This window comes from Ambystoma mexicanum, chromosome 4q (assembly GCF_040938575.1).
Source record: "Ambystoma mexicanum isolate Mex_15411 chromosome 4q, UKY_AmexF1_1, whole genome shotgun sequence".
Taxonomy (NCBI): domain Eukaryota; kingdom Metazoa; phylum Chordata; class Amphibia; order Caudata; family Ambystomatidae; genus Ambystoma; species Ambystoma mexicanum.
The window spans coordinates 1,059,207,060-1,059,229,466 of NC_090928.1; the positions used below are offsets into that span (position 1 = coordinate 1,059,207,060).

At 44.9% G+C, this 22,407-nt stretch overlaps 1 protein-coding gene across 4 annotated transcripts in view; it reads right to left on the reverse strand.

Annotated features, from left to right (window-relative positions):
* The window catches only part of TAF1A (TATA-box binding protein associated factor, RNA polymerase I subunit A), a 524,191-nt gene that overhangs the window by 185,908 nt on the left and 315,876 nt on the right, over positions 1-22,407 (reverse strand). For all 4 annotated transcript variants that reach the window (XM_069608604.1, XM_069608607.1, XM_069608605.1 and 1 more), the window contains one exon: positions 7,149-7,307. In XM_069608604.1, coding sequence (XP_069464705.1) covers positions 7,149-7,307 — 159 coding nt within the window. The remainder of the gene's footprint in view (positions 1-7,148; positions 7,308-22,407) is intronic.

Sequence of the window (22,407 nt, forward strand, 5' to 3'; positions counted from 1 at the left end):
GATCTCATTCTCAGGCGAGCCTCTGGCACTAGGAAAATGCAGGATGCCATGAGGCCTAGCAACCTCAAAAAGTCGAAGGCTGGGAGACTTTGGGCATTTTGAAACTTGGTGACCATCTGTAGAATATCTTGAGCCCTCACCTCTGGTGGCGAGGCTTTTCCCAGGGAAGTGTCCAGGATCGCTCCAATGAACGGGAGTCTCTGCGATGGTATCATTTGTGACTTCTTTAAATTGAGGGAGAAGCCCAGTCTGTGAAGGGAGTGGCAAACATGATCTAGCTGGATCTGAGGTTGTTCCGAAGATACAGCTCTGATCAACCAATCGTCCAGGTAGGGGTAGACAAGAATCCCTTCCCTCCTTAGACTTGCACCCACTACCGACATTAACTTGGTGAAGACCCTCGGGGCGGAGGTCAGCCCAAATGGCAGCACTCGAAATTGATAATGAGAGTTGCCAATTGCGAACCTCAGGTATTTCCTGTGTTTGAGATGGATTGGCACATGAAAATAAGCGTCCTGAAGGTCCAGAGATACCAACCAGTCCTGGAACTGAAGGGCCTGAAGGATCTGAGAGAGAGTTACCATCTTGAATTTGTCTTTCCTGAGGAATTTGTTCAATTCTCGCAAGTCCAAGATGGGTCTCAGTCCTCCGTCTTTCTTTGGTATGAGAAAGTAAGGGGAGTACCAGCCCTTGTTCCTCTCCGCTACAGGTACCGGTTCTATGGCACCTTTCTCTAGCAGGTCTAAAATTTCCTGCAAGAGGAGTGGATCTGGAGCTTTTTGAGAGCTGATCCCCGGTGGATGATCCTCTGAGGTATGCGTAGGAGAGGCAGGCAGTAACCTTGTGCAACTGTCTCCAATGCCCAAGCATCTGACGTGATAGCCTGCCATTCCACCAAATGTTGAGTTAACCTGCCTCCTACAGGTGTCTTGTGAGGGAAGTTCTCAGAGTGGTTTTGGGGCGGCTGATGCAGATGCCGATGGTAAAGAGGCACCTGCTGTTGCTGCGGCTTTTGAATATCTACCCCGTCCACCTCGGGTAGTTCTTCTTTGTCCCCTTTGAGCCGGTCGTCCTCTACCTCTTCCGAATGCGGAGTAGAAGCGAAAGGACTTGCCTCTCGCTGAGGTTCCTGTGGGGCGAAAAGGTGTCTGACGGATTGCAGCGCCTAGGGATTTTGCTGCTGCCTTTGATATTTGCAGTTTTTCTAAACTGTCATCCGACTTTTTCCCAAACAAAGAAGAGCCATCAAATGGCATGTTCAAGAGCCTGGCTTGCACATCTGGGGCAAAACCAGACTTTCTCAACCAAGCAAATCTCCTGGTTGTTGTACTTGCCGCCATTGCTCTGCTGATACTGTCAGCCGAATCAATGCCCGTCTGGAGGGATTCGCACATAGCGTCTTTACCGTCCTTTATATTTAGGAACGCCTCCCTTTCTTCTCCCTCCGGGATGCAGTCAGCCGCTGTAGAAGCACACTCCCAAAGTGTATGGCTAAATCTAGCAAGGGTGCAAGTAGCATTAATAGATTTTAACGTCATGCTACATGCCGAAAAGACTTTCTTAGCCAGAGCATCGTATTTTTTATCGACCCTGTCCTGTGGGACGGTAGGGTAAGAAGTCTTGATGTCAGTAGAAGATGCTGCCTGTACCACCAGACTTTCTGGGTATGGGTGTTTGGACAAAAACTCAGGGTCTGCAGAAGATACCCTGTATTTAGTAGACAGTTTATTTACTGCCGGGACGACATCTGGGGTTTCCCAGTTCGTCATTATTTTTCTTTGAAGAGCTTTATGAAAAGGTACTACAGGATCCTCCTGTGGACCTTTATCAAGAATATCCGTGAGGTCATCCTGTTGGAAAGCCTGTGAAGGTGTTGACCACCCCATAAATTCTGTAATCCTGGCCATTACGGCTCTATAAGGGGTTTCAGCATGCTCCCCCGGGTCTGGCCTAGCGAACTCCACATCTGGGGAAGTGTCTAAACCACTTGCCTGATGTAAGGAATCATGGAGTTCCTTTAATCTGTGTTCCTCTGAGGATAACTCCTCTTGAACTGGGGTTGCAGATCCCTGCAACTCAAATGTCTCTTCTTGGTCAGACAGTTCTCCCTCTTCCATAATTGAGGACATTGTTCTCAATTGGTCTGAACTCACAAAGGGTGTGAAACCCATCTCCAAGGCAGAGGGTGCCAAACTTGTCGTAATCGGCCTCGAAAACGTCGATGTCGTCGACGCCGAAGGCTTCGAACGTGGTGTCGAAAACAAAGGTGGAGGCCTCGAGGTCCTCGATAGAATCGGAATTCTGCTTGAGGATATCGACAATCTCGACGACATCGTCATCGAAGACCTGGGAATAGCCACTGGGTGTGCCGCAACCGTGACTTTCCTTGGCGTCGACGCCGGTGTTGAGGATGGCGTCGAGTCGACAGACCCGTGTGTCGAAGGTCCCTTCGACTACGGCGTCGAAGACACCGACCTCGGCGTCGACGGAACCTTCGAAGAAGGATTCGAGGTCTTTGCTTTACTCGAGGGTTCGTGACGCACTCGAGAAGCTTCCTTCGCCGGGTGCTACGACTCGCGGCGTTTTGGACCTTCGGGTCTTTCGACCAGAGCATCGCTCTCGGCAGTCTTCGAGGGGGTCGAGGCCGCTTTCTCGAAGACGCTCATCATATTTTTTCGGAATTCCTCCCATTCAGCCCGGGAACTATGTTTCGTGGGGCAGGGGATTCTCTTAGGTGAAACAGAGGAAGAGGAGGACGAAGAAGGGGATCTTCGGCGTCTCCTTTTCGAGTGCTTCGATCTCGAGGAGTGATGGGACCCGCTTCGAGACCTGGAGCGCGAATGGTGACGAGGAGACTAATGTCTCGACTTCGTCGAGGAAGAAGAAGCTTTAGAAGTCTTACCTTTTTCCAGCTTCCCCCTACACTCCTTCAGGGCCTTAGCTGTCATGGACATACAGTCCTCGCACTCCGAACAATGGTGTTCAGCTCCCAAACACCACAGACAGACCCTGTGAGGGTCCGTCAGCGACATCTTTTTTCCACAGTCTCGGCATTTTTTAAAGCCGGACCGAGGGGTCGTCGGTTCAGACGAGGAAGCCATCGAGTATGGCTCGAATATCTCGAGGAAAATGGAATAATATCTCTACGAAACTGAGCAACGATATTCCGAGGCACTGAGTAAGCGCGGAAAAACGGAACTGAGCAACGGACGCTGCGCGCGGCCTTTATAGGCAGGATGACGTCGACACGGCGGCGGCATCACTCCATCGACTCGGCGGACGTCGACGCGCAGCGCCCTCTAGAGAGAAAAAATTTCCGAGGCCAGCAAAGCTGGAAAGAGATATCTAAGATAAGGAATACGTCGGAGGACACAATCCCTTCGAATGAAGCCTTTCCCTCCAAACCAAAAGGAATATTGGCAGCCACATTGGAGATACGATGCACAGATCAGGTGCAGACACTGATAATTATGAACTTATATTGGAACCCTGCATGCTCAGAGCAGACAACCTTCATGAATTACGTATCAGACCTACTGGTTAGGGTAAATTCAGATAATTCAGGAGCCAACATTCTCCTGGCTAGGGATTTTAAATGCAGAGTGCATTGTTACACCAACCTGTCAGGGTAGATCGGCCACAAAGCGAGTAATGGCCGGAGGGGGGATAGGTATCTTTCTTCTCAGAATGGAATTTGGTAATGGTGAATGATGCAATAGAGGGGGGATGTTCCCCCGGCTGCAACCTGGAGAAGGTGACTCTCCAGTTCGACCATTGATTATCTGTTCCTGTCCCTTATGCTTTTTGAGATACGTAATAATTTCCAAGCCAAGGACTGGGGAAGCAGTGATCATGGTTGCCTGGAGGCCACTGTGACCTGGGGTCTATCGAGGCAACGGCTAGCCCAATGCAAGCAGTAATCGTCAATAATGGGAGGAACAGGTACATGAAGTTTGAACGGCATGGCATCCACTTAATTAGTGAGCTCCAAAGATCCTGTAAGGGGATGCCCGATTCTAGGCTAAAGTTTAATTGCAGTCCATTAAACTTTCAGGAGTTTTTGTGGGCTATAGACTAACCCCCTAGGACGAAGTTTCGCAAGCGCCCCACACATCAACATACATTTGATGAAGCAACATGGGCAAGAAGAGGGAGTTGGGTAGAGCAGTAAAGGAACTGGGGCGTGGAATTTTGGAGTCTGAGGAATACATGGTAAGACTGGGCAATCTCATGAGGGACTATAGGAACTGGTCCCGGCAACCAAGATTCCTCCGCCTCCAAAAAGATAGCAAGCTGATGTTCGGAACGTTGAGTAAGAACAGCTCGTACACTTTTTGGGCCCTCCTTAAACATTGAGAGGTCCCACAGGTAAGCCTCCAAAGTAATGTGATGGCAGAGTTAAAATGGTGTATACATTTTAGTGCCCTCTACAAAAAGGTTTCCAAAAAGTCCTGCTTCAGGATCCCCAATACATCCTGGGAGCTGGAGTATTCGGAGAGTCTCTTATTCAACCTGATCTGCAAATCATCTTCCTCTAGAGCGGCAGGGCCAAATTGTTTGACCCATCAAGTCCTCAAGGAAATGTAACTATGTGGTTGTGGATGTTAGCTCCTGGCCAAAAGACAGTTTCCTCCGTCTTGGAAAACCTAAATAATGATTCCAATCTTCAAGGGGGAGATCGGACAGATGCAGCGAATTATCCATCCGATCGCCCTTAGAGGACGTAGAGAGTAAAATATTTGTCGGGCTACTGCTGAGAGAGCTGGAGCAGTGGGCCAGGCAAAATAACATATTGTCAAGATTCCAGAGAGGTCTTTCCACGGCATTGACTGGGATAGCCCTGGGTATACTCTACGAAACATCCTGAGTGATGGCTGGTCCGGCGCCTTATGGAACGTGGATAGACCTCTCCAAAGCATTCAATACAGTCAATAGGGATCGGCTTTGGGGAAAAACTGGAGACTTGGGGCGGGGGCGGGGGGGTTGGCGCAAGGCTCTGTTGGTCATGTTGTCAATTTTGCATGAGGACATTTATCTGAGGGTTAGGTTAGACACCAGGGGGCACCTGTCTGACTTGGTAGAGGTTGAGAGGGGAGTTAGACAGGGGTGCTTAATTGCTCCCTTCCTCTTCAACCTTTACCTTGCAGATTTGGGGAAGGTACTAGATTTGTCTGCATTGGCCAGCCCCAAATTAGGTTTCTGACCCATTAGATGGCTGGCTTATGCCAACGATATCGTCCTCTTTGATTACACTGCAGGTGGCCTGCAGCATCTTTTGGTTTTCCTGGGTCGATAAGCAAAAGAGAATGATATGCTAATTGACTCGGGGAAATCAGAAATATTGGTCTTTAAAAGACCAGGTAGGCAGATGGCCAATTGCAAGTGGACCTTGGGCGAACATATGATCCCGGTGAGGTGGTGCACTTGGGTTTCTCACTATAGACTTCCCCCGAAATGAGCCAAATTGCCATGGACTTCATTGGGAAGGCTTCCCAATTAACATGCCAGATGGGGAAACTCATGACCACATTTTGTAAATATTCCCTATTGCCTTTGATCAAGTTCTATACCGCCAACGTCATTCCAATTATTCTGTATGGTCTCGAAGCCAAACCTCTCACATGGAAAACCAACTGATTAAGACTGGAGGGTCGAATATGGAAGAGGGTGTTGGGCCTCCCCCAGAATTTACCAATGGCCATTTTAAGATAAGAGTTAGGTTTAAGGTCTCTCCGGTCGCAAGTAGAATGGAGGCTCATTTCACTTTACAGATCGATCATGGACCCACAGGCAAACTCTCTTTATGAGGATAATGGTATGCATTTTGAACATCTATCATCACCATTCCTGCTCAACCTGAAGTCTCTTGTGTCCGGGGTATTGCCGGAATGGGACGGTGATGTTGAAACTCTAATCACCAATCCAATGAAGGTGAAGGGCACCTTGACGCGAACGGATTGGATCCGTACGATTAACAGCATGCGCAAGTTGACCCTGGCTTAATCACTATTGCCTTTTGATAAAAAGATTGGTTTCTTACCCAGATATCTGAGACGTTTCCCTATATCAAGGGAACAATGGGTATTCCTGAGAGTCAGACTTCGCCTGATACACACAGGTGAAATGTTTTCCCATTGGGATTTGAACACAGAGGCAATAAAACACTGCCCATTTTGAGAGGAAAAAGAGTACTGTCGCTCAGACTCATCCTGGTGGAGTGCCGGGGTACGCAGGACATAGGGTGAAGTTTCTCTCGCAATTTGTGAACAGGGAAGATTGGTTGTCATCAGAAATCTTTCGGGATAGGCTAATAGCGGCCCACGAGACCACATTGACTATACATGATATTCAAGTTCTGCAGGCTTGTGGCCTAATATATACTCAATATTCTGCGTTTAGTGGCGTGCCTTGAATCATCTTACCCGCTTCGTGTTCCTAATAAAAGAGGAAACGTCTAGGCTTAGACTGGATTGTTTATGTGAATTGTGTTTTTTAATGAATTTCTTTAATTAATCTTTTTTTTTGTAATGTGAAAAGTCGATGTTCGGCTATGGCGCAATAATAAAAATAAAAAAATAAAAAAGTACCCCTCAGTATCACACTTAGACATTGGAGCTCCCTTCCTTTTCAGCTGCGATGCCAACCTTTGTTCATGGAACCCAAATACCTTTGTATTCTGCATCTTGCTTAAGGGCATTTAAACGTTCTCACAGGCAATTTATAATGCATCCGTTTCCCTTTCCAAAACCCTGTTTCCCTTCCCCTTCAATTACTCCCTCTTTACCCCGCCCCTTCTCTTTGTAAGGGAGAAATGTTTCAAACCCACTGTTTATTCTTCTGTATAAAATGTTCTGACATTGCTTTGGGTGCACTTGCACTATAAGAACTAAAATAAAAAATACAGATGGTTCTTTTGCAGTGTTCTGAATGCTCACTCTAGGTGAGGTGCTCAACACTGACAATTGGGTTCAGTGCAGGAAAACATCTTGAAATTGAGATATAAGCCATTAATATATCAAATGATTTAGGCCTCGAATCACAGAAGTGTTTAAATGTGTTGCAATGAGAAAGCATGAAGCCATTTTTCTGGGTGGTGCCATTTTTGCCAAATCAAAACACTTAAGGAAAACAAACTCTGCACGTCTTACCATCAGGACTTTTATCAAAGACTCTGTGGGTTCCCCACTTCTCTTCAGGAATGCATACAAAAACACATGCGCATTAGGGTTGGCTGGGTACTTGCTGTCATAAGCATAATCGTTCAGCAGTCGCTGGACACCTTCTGGGTCCCCATAGAACTCGAGAAGCTGTAAGAAACGGAAAAAGAATATCAAACACCAAAAACTGCTGGATGATCTAGTGACAATCATAGTTTTCTTCTGATCTGTCTTTTGCTATTGGGGTCCCAGATCCTCTGGTTCTCAAGTGGGTGCTGGTGCCAGACACACAATATGTGGTCTCAAGAGCTTGGTTTTTCTCTCTTGCCAAGCATATGCTTCCTTTTGGACTGTCTGTTTCTCTCAGGATACCAGAGCTTCTTATTCTCTGGCTGTCATATGGGTGCGGGTCCTAGACGTGCAATAATGTCTCTTGCCTGCTTGCTTTACTCTCCTGCCAAGCATACAAGTATTTTTTTCTTTCTCTCATATTCTGGGAGTGCCAGACCCTCTTATCTCGTGTTCGGTCGATGTTCCCAATCTCCTCCCAGACCTCTAGCACCTCTCTGTCTGCCTGCGTACCTGTGATTTGCGTCTTCCAAGCACCGGTGCTCCGATGTGTAGCACCAGCAGCGCTCCGGTGTTCCTCTCGGGCCGGCGGCGGTCAATAATTCTTCCTCTGGCTGGATCTTCCATCTCCAGCTTAATTCGGGTTCCTCTCCTCGTCGGCTGTTGCTACGCAAATCGCTGCTCCCCTCTCAAGCTGCGCTTTTGCTTTCCAGCAGCTTGAGGGACGTTGGGACGTGTGGAAGGTTAGTCAGGCAGCGTACGAAGTAGCTCCTTCTCCCTGGACTATCTTTGTGCTTAGCGCCTCCTGGTGCGTTTCTGTGTTCGCCGGGTTGGCGTCTCCTGAGGTTTCCTCGTCGGAGGATGGCTCTTCCCATGTTGGTTTCCCTCTGCTATTTTATACTTCCTTTGACCACTCAAATGACATGAGAGACTAGACGGTTCACTCTGGTCCTCTTGAGGGGTCTTCATACTCCTGCTCATCATCTTCTTCACCGTACTTGAATTGGAGCTAGAGGGAAAGCAATTTGTATTTTCAGGGCCACTAATCGGGTCTAACATACTAAGATGGTTGATCTTACAATAAAACATATTGGCAATGGTTGGAAAAAGGGAAGGAGAGTCGGCGTGGGGAAAGAGGGAGGATCTAACAAAGCGGAGCTATACCGTGTTCTCAGGTGAAGTTGTCCCTAGTCCCATAAGGAGCTTCCTCTCCCATGTGATCCTCTCCCAGTGCACCAAATCCAGGGGGACTATTATACGGTGGACGCACTTCCTGAAAGGTCACCCACTAGGGGAGAAGTGAAAACTCACAGATTTATCACACTGGTTAATGTTAGTCCTGTCAGCCCTTGAATGAGGCTTAACCTAAACCATTTATTTTATGCTAATGGATTTTATTCCTATTACCTCATTAAAGTATCACTTCATCTACATTACTCTTTTGAAGACTAACGTCATGTAAAAATATATGATCAACATATTTGCTTTTCTAGACAACATGGAACAACTTCTGACATTGTTTTATAACCCACTTAATCCCAACTTCTCATTCTAGTTCTAATTAAATGCGGCATCAAGCCCTTTGATACAGATATGTCCATTACCCTCCTTAAAAAACAAAAAACATTGCACACATTTATTTTAAACCATACTTACCCCTGTGCCCCACAGGAGTAGTAAAAGAAGCTAATTACAAACTACCACCCCCCACCTTTGCCTGTTTTGGACAGACTGATGCCTTGCTTTCCTCACCTCTAGGTATATTCTTAGAACAAAGGGGCCTTGAAATTAACAGTGAAACGATGAAGCGCAAGCAGCGTTTGCAGTTGTGCGAGTCTTATAATGTGCATCATCACAGGAAGCCTTCAACAACTGGGACGCAGGCTGGGCTCAAATGAGGGAGGTGGAAGAGGTATGTTTTTCTTTATTTCTAAATGTATTGGGCACGGACCCTACTGGCGTGTATTGTTCAAGATGTATTGATTTATGTATATACTTTTGCTCTTAATATGCCTGAACAGAATCAGGTATTTGTTTATTATTATATGTTCCTTTGTATGGCTGTTTTGTCTGAGTGTGACCTTACTATGTCTTACTATTCTATTTTAGATCAAGTCTATTTTTCCACTGGCTCCACATCATACACTGACCTATTTCTGACCTATTTCTTTTACTTGTTATTGCTTTAGAAATGGAGAGAAATTAAAAAATGGAAAGACTGTTCTAGTTGAGCTATGAAGCCATTATCATTTGTAGCTCGGAATGTAAACGGATTGAATTGCCCGCTTAAGAGGGAAAATAATTATCAAGGATTTGGAGGAGTAGGACGGATATTGTGTTTCTACAGGAAACTAATTTGCTTGGGTGCTCCCAAGATTTTCTGTCTCCTTCCAGATACACACATGAACTATGATTCAAAATGAAGATTGGCGAGCATATTGTTCAGGAGAGGTTTGAATGTACTGGTGGAAAAGTTAGTAAAAGATGATGAGGATCGAGTGTTGCTACCTGATATGGTTTATGATGAGAGAATGACTATAGGCTCTGTTTGTGGTACTTGCTCCCCTAGAGTACCTTTCTTTAGAGATTTCAGTTCCATATGTGTGGCTTACAAGGTGAGAATATGTTTTATTTATTTATTGTTTACTTGTTAGGCACTTATACAATAAGAATATACTGTTTCAAAGGCACGGAGGGAGGGTACATTACAACACGATATTAAGAGCTGAAGGGAAGAGGGACGAACCTACTATGCCTTGTGAGTATTCAGAATGTGCAAGTACAGAAAGGAAGAGGGAAGAGGCGGTAAGTGCTGGAGAGTCTGAGCTCGTAGAAGAGCCATGGAGGAAGTGCTAGGAATGTGGAGTGCTGCACGGCCTTGTGGATGATGCAGAGGGGTCTGAATTTGATCTGTGCAACAACCAGGAGCCAGTGAAGACTTTTTAGAGCAGGAGAGATGCGGTCCCTGGGCTTTAGGCCAAGGATGAGTCTTGCTGCTCTATTCTGGATAAGCTGAAGGGGTTCCAGAGTGGAGGAAGGAAGATTCAGGAGAAGACTATAGCGTACTGGGGGGGATTGTAATTGTGTACTGGACTGTAAAATAGACAGGTCTGCACAGTGTCAATTCACGGGTTTGGGAGTGAGTAAGGAATTTGGAAAGTTTTTTCAAAAGTATGATGTAGTTGACATCTACAGGATAATGCACCCAACGGGGAGAGAATTTACATGTTACTCACCTGTGCACAATTCGGATTCAAGAATCGACTGCTCGTTAGTTTCAGATAGGCACATTAGTCGAACTGTTTGTACTGAGATAAGGGAGAGGGTGATCTCAGATCATGCGCAGATTGATTAGCAGTTGCATCTCACGGATATGGGATCTACAACTGTCAGGTGGAAAGTGCGTACAGGAATTCTCATTGATTCATCAGTGACTACAGGCATGATGACTTATTTAAATATATATTTAACGAAAATAACAAGACAACTGATAGACTTGTAGTTTGGAATTGTTTTACAGCAGTAGTGAGATGTGAATTGATCAGATTATTTCATAACAGGAAAGTGGGGCTAAAGGAGTTGAAATTATTAGAAGACCATCTCAAATATCTACAACAGAGATGTGCTATTTCAAGCTCGGAACATGACAACTGAAGAGAGTGAGAAAAAATTAACTTTAGAAAATAAGATCGATTAATTGAAAGGGATTTTTTGGTGAAACAAATATTCTAGGAGACTGGTGACAGAAGTGGAAGACTATTGGCTAACCCACTTAGAGGCTCCAGGTGGAAAAATGTTGAAGAATTTAGACATTTGTAATCGTTTTCAATCGTTTTATGAACTATTGTATAAAGAGGATACATTTTCGAGCCAGACAGATCGACACCTTTTTCAGCAAGATTGAACTCCCAAAACTATCTGCTGAAGGAAAGGATAAGATTGATGTGACAATAGACATTGCTGAGGTCCTAGCTGCTTTTAAGCAATTTAAAGCAGGGAAATCGCCGGGGCCCCAACGGTCTACTGACTTAATTTTATATTTATTTTGCAGCCCAATTGTCGCTTCTTTTATGTGACTTGTTTTATCAAAAATATTTTAACGGGTCAATGTGCCAGAAAATAAAAAATAATCTTTCACCACACTGATCCCAAAAACGGGTTAAAACAATAGACAATGCAGTAATTAAAGGCCGATTTCGCTTCAAAATGTAGATGTTAAAATCTTCACACAAATATTGGGTAATAGGCTGTGATTATATTGGGAGGCTGATTGATGAATCTCTGGAAGGTTTTACGTCAGGTAGGTATGGTTATAACATTTGGATGGTTCTGGATGTACTGAAGCTCCATAGCAATGTAATGTCAGACTCTGTGTTGGCCTTTTTTGATGCAGAGAAGGAATTTGATTGAGTGAATTGGAGGTTTTTAGAATATACATTAGGTAGAATGGGATTAGGTTTGGTGTTTATGAAGGCCATGAACTACTTACATTGTGGTATAAGTCCAAGCCAATGGTATAATATTGGATTCGTTCCTGCGATCACGAGGCCGGGATGTCCATTATCACCATATTTGTTTAATTTACCCTTAGAACCGTTAACAGTTTATATTCGGCAGGCCAGAGGGATACCTGGGATTCATGTGGGTGATCAACAGATTAAGATATTAATATATGCTGATATGACAATGCTCCTAACTATTCCAGAACACTGCAGCTCACTAGTCAAGTCTATTTTGAGGAAGTAGGGAAATTGTCAGGACATAAAATCAATTGGGGTAAAATATTCCCTCTAACAATCACGCGATGGGGGAATTCTATTGTCATGGAATTGCAGATGGTCGCCAGTTGTGGTGCGATATTTAGAGATACACATTATACGCGACCTGAAGAAATGTGTTGAATTTAATGTTGACAAAGTGGTGGAGAAGATCTTGAATGATGTTAGGAAATGGGAGGGATTGACAGTGTGTCAGCCAAGGTGATCGCTATAAAATTTGTTTTGTTGCCAAAGGTTTTATACATAATGCAATCGCTTCCGCTGCCATTCTCTAAAATGTTGCTGCAGAGAATTGATAAGGTCTTCCAAAACATTTTGTAGGGGGATTGGTAAATGTCCAAATATTCCTAGGTTTATTTTATTACGTAGCATCAAAGAGGGGGGGGTTGGTTTGGCTACCCGGATCTTGTGAAATATCACAGAGAATTTCTTACTTAGAAAGGCAACTCACTATTTTCAGGTATGAATTGCTATGCAACCACTCTGGTTGAAATTAAAAAGAGAAGTATGTAAGTCTTACGCACTGGATAATCTATACTCAATGGAAAAACTGATAGGAATGAAAATTAGATTGATACCTGTGACTGCCACAAGAGCGGTTTTAGTGACATGGTTTGTGGAGAATTATCAGCCTATGGCTACATTGCGATGCGTTGCTGGGTTTTGCCTTGCACATCTTTTGAAAACATTAAATACTCTTCTAGTTGCTGATTATTTACTAGCTCCTGTGGCCCTTCTTTCCCCAACAATCGCAGGAGCAGCTGTGATTCCCCCTTGGCCTGGGCTGCTGCTCCATCTGCTCTCATTCTAAGTCTGAGTTCAAGAGTTGAAGCAGACTATGGACACTATAAACATGGTGTTGGATGCTGCACTTGTCTCGCCAACTCTCTCCCAAATTATGAAGTCGAGTTTGGTTTCATCCAATAAATCTTGACCGGACTAAAGGCAATAAAGTAAATTGCGATAGCTATGGCAATTTCTAAGGCAGATGATGGTGGATAAGGTAGCCCTGCACGCGGACCAGTCTATGTTGAAAGATTTTCAGTCTCGTTACACCTCTAGTAGTGGGGTGCAATTATCAAACATCCAGGACATGTTTGTGAAGGAAATCATGCTGGCCCCTGATGTCTCCTGACAATATGTCTGGTGTTGCTGGCAGAAGACCCGTCTGGCTTAGGATTTGAGAGAAACCTCCACAAAGCCTTTACTCTGGAAACTACCCTTTCTGGGTCCGAAGAAATGTAGCCAGAAAATTGGTCATGCAAGCGGCTGAAGTAATCCATACCTGTGCGATCCTGGAAAAAGTGGGGGGGTTGAAAGGGCAGGTCTAGGGTACCAATTTCTCTATACCCCCTTTGCAGAATCTCGAGGTCCCCAGAGGGGCAGATTCAATGGCAGTAGAACCAATCGCTTGGTGAGGATTCTCCATGGTCATCAGGTTCAGGTGCTATGGAGGATTTGAAGAGCCCAAGCAATTCCCTAGAGGAACCTGTTGATCAGGAAATAGCAAATGACCAGTCATACGCTTCAACAGATGACAACAGATGACTCAGTAACTAATATGGAACCCCTATTGTCTACACTGAAATCGCAAGCAGCCTCATTGAAAAATGGCAACAATCTGGCCAGGGTGAAACAGCTTTACAATAGAAAGCTAAAAGAAAATGTCTCACAAACAGGTCTACACCGAGGGAGAAAAGTAAAGCGCATGGCCCAAATCACCCATGACCTCGGCAAAGTTAGGGGGAAGCTAGCCACGCTAAAAAACACTACTCTTCCACGATCGGTCTCCCCCAAAAAACCAGCCCACGCGGCATTCACAGAAGTGCAACAAAAGTTTCAGAATCAAACACCAATTTAGCGCTACACCTCCAAAGAGGGGGGCTCACCAAATTCTTTCCTATATAAATTAGCATGGGAGGAAATTTAAGAAGCGAAATCTCTGACGCCGAGCTGTTAGAGAGTTCCCTGGATGAGCCGCCAACCCCTGACCTAGCTTCAGAGCCAAATCAATCTACTCATAAACGGGCTCCAAATCATGACAACACATCAAGACATAAGCCATTCCATCTTCAACTGTGGCACTTTAAGTCGGCTTTGATTGCAGACACGGCAAGGTGTATACTCTCCACTGGCCCGAAGAAATCGCCTAAACCAACTAACATTAACATGCCCTCACACAGGGTCATTAGCGAAAGACAAACAAATGGCACAGCCTGCCCTATAAACACCAACTCGGCACGGAGACCTGACATAGATGAGCGGGAAGGGCGATTAAAGGAAATTAAAACCCAGCCACCACCAGAGCTCAGCCCCTCTTGGGACCCCACTTTGGAAAAACAACCAAAAGGACTTGCTTGAGGATACTTATGACGTAAACACGATGGGGAAGCCTGATACTCTTTCCACTAAAGACAACCAACAAAGTGATGATCAGAGCCACATCCCCCTGAATTCTCCTAAAATCGCCCAGTCAAAACCTCAAAAGAATACGACTACATTCAGCCAAGAAACTCAAACACCATCTTCACCTATTAAACCTCTCAGAAGAGGTCAGAGACCCAGTGACCCGCTACGAGCCAAAGATTACGATACTCCAAATAAAAAGCTGGACTTGTTTTTCATCATGTCTACACCAACTATCGCCCTGGCTCCCTTCACAAAACTATATGAGGCACTGAACGATACTCTAAAAGACCACCTGACAATGGTGGCTTACATTCAACCAGATTATCCGTTGTTAAAGGATATATTACTGCAATTGAACAAAAAAAGTAATTAACACAAGATTAGACTACTCAAACCCAATTATGGAGGTCGCCGGCCCAAGTAATCGCCTACACTCAAACAGACTTTCCAATACCAAAACCATACATCTTCACAGCTCTCCGGACCCGAGAAAAGACAGACGATGTCCGAGAAGTCCAGCCTTTACATCCACCGTCGAGTCTCCCGAAAAAGCCCTCGAAAGTGCAATCAAAACCCCAGCAACAAATTTGGATTAGTCCTTCCAAGAGTGTGGAACCCGACAAGCTTCACCCTGGCTTGAAGCTTCTTTTGCCGAATAAAGGGAGTCAATTAGTACCAAAACCTAACACCACACAAAAGCGCCTGAGAAAAAATGGTTGTATGCTCCCAGAGCAGGATTTAACCATACAGCCCATAACTGAGGACCTACTCAAAACGAAACCCATAGACCAATGAACGATACTCCCTCCAGCGATGGGAGCCAAACTGCAAAAATCTAATATGGTAAAACAACCAGTGCTTTCCTTTAAAAAAAGAACCATGCTTAAAGTTCATAGACAACTGCAAACTGCGCGGTCTGGATCACCTACATGTACTCAACCCGACATAGCGCCGATTTCACCAACAGAAAGCGATCTGATGGAAGCAGCCCTCGACTTACACGCCTGCTCTCTACAGTCTGAGGAAAAAGAGCCGGACAAGAGACAACGTGGCAAAAGGAAAGCGGTCTCCCCACCTCCAAGCCCTTTGCTCTTGAAATCTGACCTGGAGAACTCTGTTGGAGCTTCAGGAAGATTAAGCGGCCTCCTCTCGGAAGAAAGAACACCACGCTGAGTAAACATGAGGTTCTATACTCCAGTGGTAAACAAGCTACGAGAGACTTTACTCCCATAAAGAAGTTGGGTACAGCACGTTCGAAAACTGAATTCCCATAAGGAGGAAGAGGCCTGTGAGCACTGACCGACCACTAGACAGGAGGCCAAGGGCAGCTTTAGATGGAAATCGAAGGTTCATGACACTCGAAGATCAAACTCCTCTCTGAAGATAAGAAAGAGGCATGACCATAAAACCACCAATCCTATCGAGATAAATGAGGGGGAAAGACGTAGATCTGCTAGAACAATGAGATCAAGAACGCCAACACGAAAAAAGCCGTCATCAAGTCGCCCATCTGGCTTCTCAGTTAGAGGTTGGGACCCTACAAGTACAAGGTCCCGGCAAACTGTAGCAGAGAAAAGGAGAAAGTTAACGGGATCAGCAAGATCTACTAAAACACGCTCATTCATCCTCGAGCGCCTGCTAGATGACGGAGAACACATCATATTAAACAGGACGAGGATGGTGGCTCTCCTTCACCACATTCCCTCGCTGAAAACTCTCATGTCTGAGGATATTGACATCTTCGAATTTCACAATGACAAGGAGGTGGATAGAGTGTATCTACACAGAGAGGCCCCCGGAGTCAAAAAACTGTTACTAGAAGCCAGAAATTAAGAACATTGGGATACGACCTTGAGGAAATAAAGCATCGGCCTAACGACAAGAAATCGCCCTCAAGAGATTCACCAAGCCCCAATCAGGACAAACAAAAATCGTCTGCTAACAGATATGTTAAAACTCAAGTCGCCGCCAATTCTATGGCAACGGATGATAGAAACTCTGTTTACCAGAATCATAGGCTCCATGCGGCAAGAACAAAGAAGACGAAGTCAATACGGAAAGAGCAAAGACAAGGCAATTAAATCTCTGTTTCCGTAGCCCACAAACACATGTGAAAGAAGAAAGGTCGGGGGTATCGATCAACCCCCCATAGCCCAGATCAACAAGTTGCCCGCTACGAAGGCACCACAAGGAGAGCGGAGGGAAGTTCAACGCAACATGCTCGCCTCTTGCGATTTGGTCAGCAGCGACAAAGATAACCTTTGGCTAATAAAAGCCTCCAAAATGGACTATGACAAGTCGTTCAAAAACGAACGAATCCCAAGTGGCCCTGGAATATCACAATAACTCAAGACAAACCAATCTCCATGAACAGAGATACAGCAACAAGAACTGTTTGCTCGAAATGGGACTGGTTGCCAGAAGTTCTAAGCAGAGCCAAGCGATCCTAGCAACCAAACTCCCTGTCGGATGACATTTCTTCAGCTCCATCGAAGCTCAAATCAACTTTTCTGTCCACTCAAATAACCATAGGATCATGGAATACGCGATGCTTTGCGCACCTAACAAGCACTTCCGACGTTAATCTGGGCAGTTTCGATATTCTCTGTCTCCAAGAGACATGGTCTACAAAGGAACCGACCATTGACGGATGCGACTTGGCCTTTTCTCCAGCAATTAAATGAACTCTTGGAAGACCAAGGGCCGGCCTGATCACAGCCATTCGCACTGGCAGAGCTCTGCACCTCGAGAAAATTCTCATATGTGAACCACACATATTGGCCACCATCATTTTATGAACACCGACCTATCATCTCAAAAATTCCTAGAAGAATGAAAAGTTCTTGCTGATCAACCTCTACTGGAATCCGAAAGACCCACCTTACAACTTTATTAATCCAAAAAATGAAGCTCTAATGATCAACTTTAGAGACAAGCATCAAGCAGACCACATTATAATATGCAGTGACCTGAACAACGACTCTACATATGTAAATTTGACCATTGGATCTTTCAACTTGATCTTGGAAGCAAGAGGCAAACCCTGACGGCTTGTATGGAGGCTAATGATATGCACAACCTGCACTGCTTCTTGACGCCAGGACCCCCCTCAATCGCCACATGGGAAAGTCAAGGCCACAAAGCAATGATTGACCATATCTATGTCTCTCGATACCTCCTGGCAAGATGGCAAGAATGAAGGCCTTCGAGATCATACATACTTGGAACAGTGACCACACCCTCTTGAAGGCAAGTTGGACTCAAGGGTACTTGGAGAATCAATATATGACATCCAGTGGGACACTAACAAAGGAGGAACCAGACTACGATTAAAGACACGAACAATAAACGTCATTACAAAAGAATACTTGCAGGCCAGAGCAAAGATCAACGACGCCACAGAAATGGCCAATCTCGACTACTCTCCTCTCCTAGTACCTTACATGTTTCCAACAAAGGGGGGGCCAAAGGAATACTTGTCATCAACACTCTAACAACCAAATCCTGAAAATACAAAGAAGAGCACTTCGTAAGCACGTGAGGAAAGCCAAAAACTTTCCTCCGAGGTGTAACATCGAAGAAGCTAGCAAAGCCAAAAAGGGGTACAAAATCTGGCTGAAAGGGTATAAAATTACCTTGTACCAAGAAGACTCTGAATGTATGTTACGAACACTGAGTGGTAATCAAAAGCATTCTAGTCACTAATATCTGCGGTGGGCCAAGTAACCCAAGCCTCTCTCAAACAGTGTGAGCAAGAAGTTATGGATATCACACTTTTCAAACTTATTTAGTCAATTACCAACAACATCTAAGAGAGAAAAATTCACTGCAGAAAGAGGAGACATTGAGCTAGACAAAACTACGATTGCAGACAAAATCGGCAAACTAAAATCATTCCGAGCCCCAGGTCCGGATGGGCTTTCAAATGTCGACCTCAAGACTAATGTCGAGGCCTGGGCCCTGTTGATATCAGAAATCTTCAAAGTTTCATCTCTAGAACGACCCCCCCTTTCATGGAAGACAGCTAACATTGTTCCGATATTTAAAAAGGGAGACAAAGGGGATCCATGCAACTATCAGCCGATAGCTTTGCTGGATAGCATCGGGAAAATCTTTGGCTCATTCCTCTTAGACAGATTTAAACTCTGGGTGACATCTTCAGCCGGTTTCGACCATTTTCAAACTGGTTTTACTCAAAACATGGGAACTACAGCGGACAGCATGATGCTCAGCATACTGAAGGCCAAAGTGGTCGAAGGTGCGCCAAGTATTGTCCCAAGCCTTCGACAGAGTCAACAGGGACAAATTGTGGGAGAAACTCTACAACTGGAAGTGTCCAGGATCCATTCTATCTCCTATCATAAAACTTTACTCAGAAACATCGATGAAAGTATGTCTCAGTGGCTCGGGCATCCTTTCAGAGAACATCTCAACGTATAGACGAGCACTTTATAATGCATATACAGGTGATTATCAAGACGCAGAAAAAGCTATCAGAATCTTCTCGCCAATAGTGGGGAAGGAAAAAATAAGCAGGCTATTATATGCCGACGATATCATCCTGATAGATCAAACGGCTGTGGGATTACAAAGAAAACTAGACAACTTTGTACTATATCTGCAAACTAACGACCTCGAGATTAACATCAATAAAACGAAAGGGATGTCTCTGGAAAAATCAGCTAAAAGGAGGGACACAAAGACCTGGCACCTAGGAGGAATTCCTCTTGAAAAAGTCTAATCCTTCCGGTACTTGGTGGCTATGTTTAGCAAAAACAATCTTGAAGTAGCAATGCAAGATTTCATGCATACAAAGACCAAAAGCTTGATCAACCAAATGAGAATGCTCGACAAGAAATGTGGTTGCTTTTCCATCTAAGTGGCTTTGAATTTCTATAAAGCAAAATTAATTCCTGCGATCGTTTACGGTGCAGAGGCCATGCCAGGGATACCCACCTGCATCTAGAGAAAGCTGGAAGGTTCCTTTTGGAGTGCAGTGTTAGGTCTTCCATCTTCGACACCAGTAACATTAGTCAGGAGGGAACTAGGACTAACTTCATTGGAAGCCACAGTAGACCTCAACAGTCTAATGCTCTTCAGGAAAGTCCACAGCTCAAAAGAAAGAATGTAGGAGATCATCCACGAAGAACTAACAAAATGTTAGTTAAATGGTCACTCAAAAACCTGACACGTTTAGAAGAAATCTGAAGCTCGCAAAACGAACTAATCAACAACCCTACGAAAACATTGTGAAGACTAAAAGAACAAGATTGGTGCAATACTCAGGACGTGGCCATGAAATATAACTCCACAAGTCACTTACCAGTCAATATTCAAAAACTCAATGAACCAGTGAGATACCTGTTGAAATTTCAGAACAAAAAACTGCGTTCAACCTTTATGCGAGCCCGATTGAACATCTTAAAAACAAACTAAATCATTACTACCAGAGACAAAACTAGAGCGAGTGGATGCAGATTCTGCAACCAGACAAATGTGTGCGAAACCTTGACACATTTGCTCCTCGAATGTAAGGACTTGGCAACAAAACGAAAGTCCACCTTGACCACCTAATCACAGACTACTTTAGCATGAACGAGGAACATTGGTGGAAACACCTAATGAATGGGGCCAACAGGAAAGCCGTCATAGCAGTTGGGAACTTCAGACAGAGCCACGACTTGGACCAACAAAAGGAAAAGAAAAAATGGGTGACTGGTTACCAAAAACGGATAAAGGACTTAACAAAACAAAGCGAAGGCTATAGTAGGGGAAATAAAATAAACTCAAGTCAACCTTGTAAAAACTGGTAAAACAGTTAAATCAAGTTAAAAAATAAAAAATATACTAATGTAGTCTAAGTCAATTGCCCTTAGCAAATCTAAAGGGAGGCCAAGAAGAAAGGGACATTGGAGAAACTCCCCATCCTATATGGGGCTGAGTCACAGGGAACTGGGTTGGTCCATCATCTACCAGACACATCTCCCATAGGCTGGATGAAGTCAGATTCCCTGTGATCATCCTCGCATCAGTGATGCTGCATTTCCTTAAAGCACAAGGCTAGGTATTTGCCTGAAAAGTTGGTCCGGGACAACAGGTCTGGCCACACCGACCATTTGTCATGGAGTAGAATTAGATATTTTATTATATTATCTTCAATCCCAGGTTTCTCTTCCTCCAGGAGTGCAAGCTCATTTCATCATAGGTTTCTAAGCCTCCTGGATTTCTCCAAAGGGGGTTGCACGTGGTGAGTAGGGAGGCCTTGTCTAATACATTTATTTCTTACTACAGGCTGTACGTGGTTTACATTGCATCTGCTGTCCAGTCTTGCATAAATGAATGATTAATCGATTTAGATGTGTGATTAAAGCATAATGCCCTAGGCACTGCACCGCTGCTGTTGGTCAATTTAATAGGGTAATCTGGCAATATGTTTTTTTTTTTAAATAATTGTATTGGTTTTTACAACAATCAACATTCAACAAAACCAGCAGTATTTATCATAATACTTTTAGCATCATGTACATATCGTTAAGTCTCTACCGCTTACCCCTTTCCCTCCCCACAACTTGAGCCTACTCCACTTCGCAATCTGCTCCTCCTTCCTCCGGGGGAACCTCCCCTTGCGTATTCTCGAAGGTTTCCTGATCGCTTAGCACTCCTGGGTGGACCCATACAATGTGGCCACTAAGTGTTTCCAGGCCGCCAGGGTTCCTGCTTCCCCCTCCCCTCCCCTTCTGACCGCTTCATGCCATACTGCCATTTCGGCTTCGGTCCATTTCTGGAGGTCACTCCACCAAGTTCTACCTTTGGTCTTTTGCATGCTTTCCACCCCATGGCAATTCTGCGCTTGGCCAGTATATATGTCAAGTCCTTAAGCTTGCTCACGTTTCAATTGGCGCGGTCTAGGGAACACCCCTACCATGCATGGACACACTGATTCAACGTTTAGTTTGATCCCTTTCTCCTTTAATCAGTGGCCTACTTCTCCCCAGAACTTCCCAATTTCTAGACATGCCCAAAACATGTGCGTCATCCCCGCGTTTTCTTCCCCGCATTTGGGGCATGTCTGTCATGCAGCGTTCTTAAACCGAGCTATCCTCTGGGGGGTCATGTATGCCCTGTGGGTTACATATAGCTGTATTTGTTGTAGCCTCATGTTCCTAGACACTTTTTATGGTACCCTTGAGCCTGCTCCCATAGCCCGTCACTCATGAGTTTCCCGGCTTCCTCTTCCCAGTCTTGTCTTAACTAGCCCACTTCCTTTTCCACCCTGGACATCAGCAGCTCATAGATTGGAGAAACCTCATGCCCTCCCTCTGCTATATCATAGATCGTTTCTATGGCTGTGTCAGGTTGATCTTCCAGTATTATTTCAGACCATGTCTCTCTGATCCGCCGTACCATTCTAGTATAAGTAATATACTGCCCTACGTGTAAACCCGTTTCCTCTACCAGCACCCCGAATTCCTTTACTTCTCCGTCCTGCCATATGTCTCCCACTGTTGCAATCCCTGCAGGTTCCCAGTGCCTATGAATCGTCTTCCTCAGTTGATCTGGCAATATATGTTGTACTGGTTTCAGAGTCCTCATTTCTTAAAGACGAAGAAATAGGATGAAGGGATAATATCTAGTTTCATAATGATAATCCTCGCTACTTTGACTCGTACTCTTCGGCATCCCAGCCCTACATCCCAAACTTCCACCCAGGAGGTGGTATTGCAGACTGTGTACAAGTAGTTCTGTGGCAAAGGGCATTTCATACTACTCGCCATGGTTTGGAGGGGGTTAGTTGTTAGGGCAGTATGGCACCTGGGCCGAAGCACTGGATGCCTCAGTAAGGACCTAGGAAAAAAGGGGAGGACTCAGATTAATGAGGGTTGCTGGTAACTCTATGCATTCCCTTAATCTAAGCATCAGCAAAAACCCTACACATTGCATTTTTCTTGGCCAAAGAGTAATGGTGCCTGAGGGTTGTTGGCCATCTATGGTGG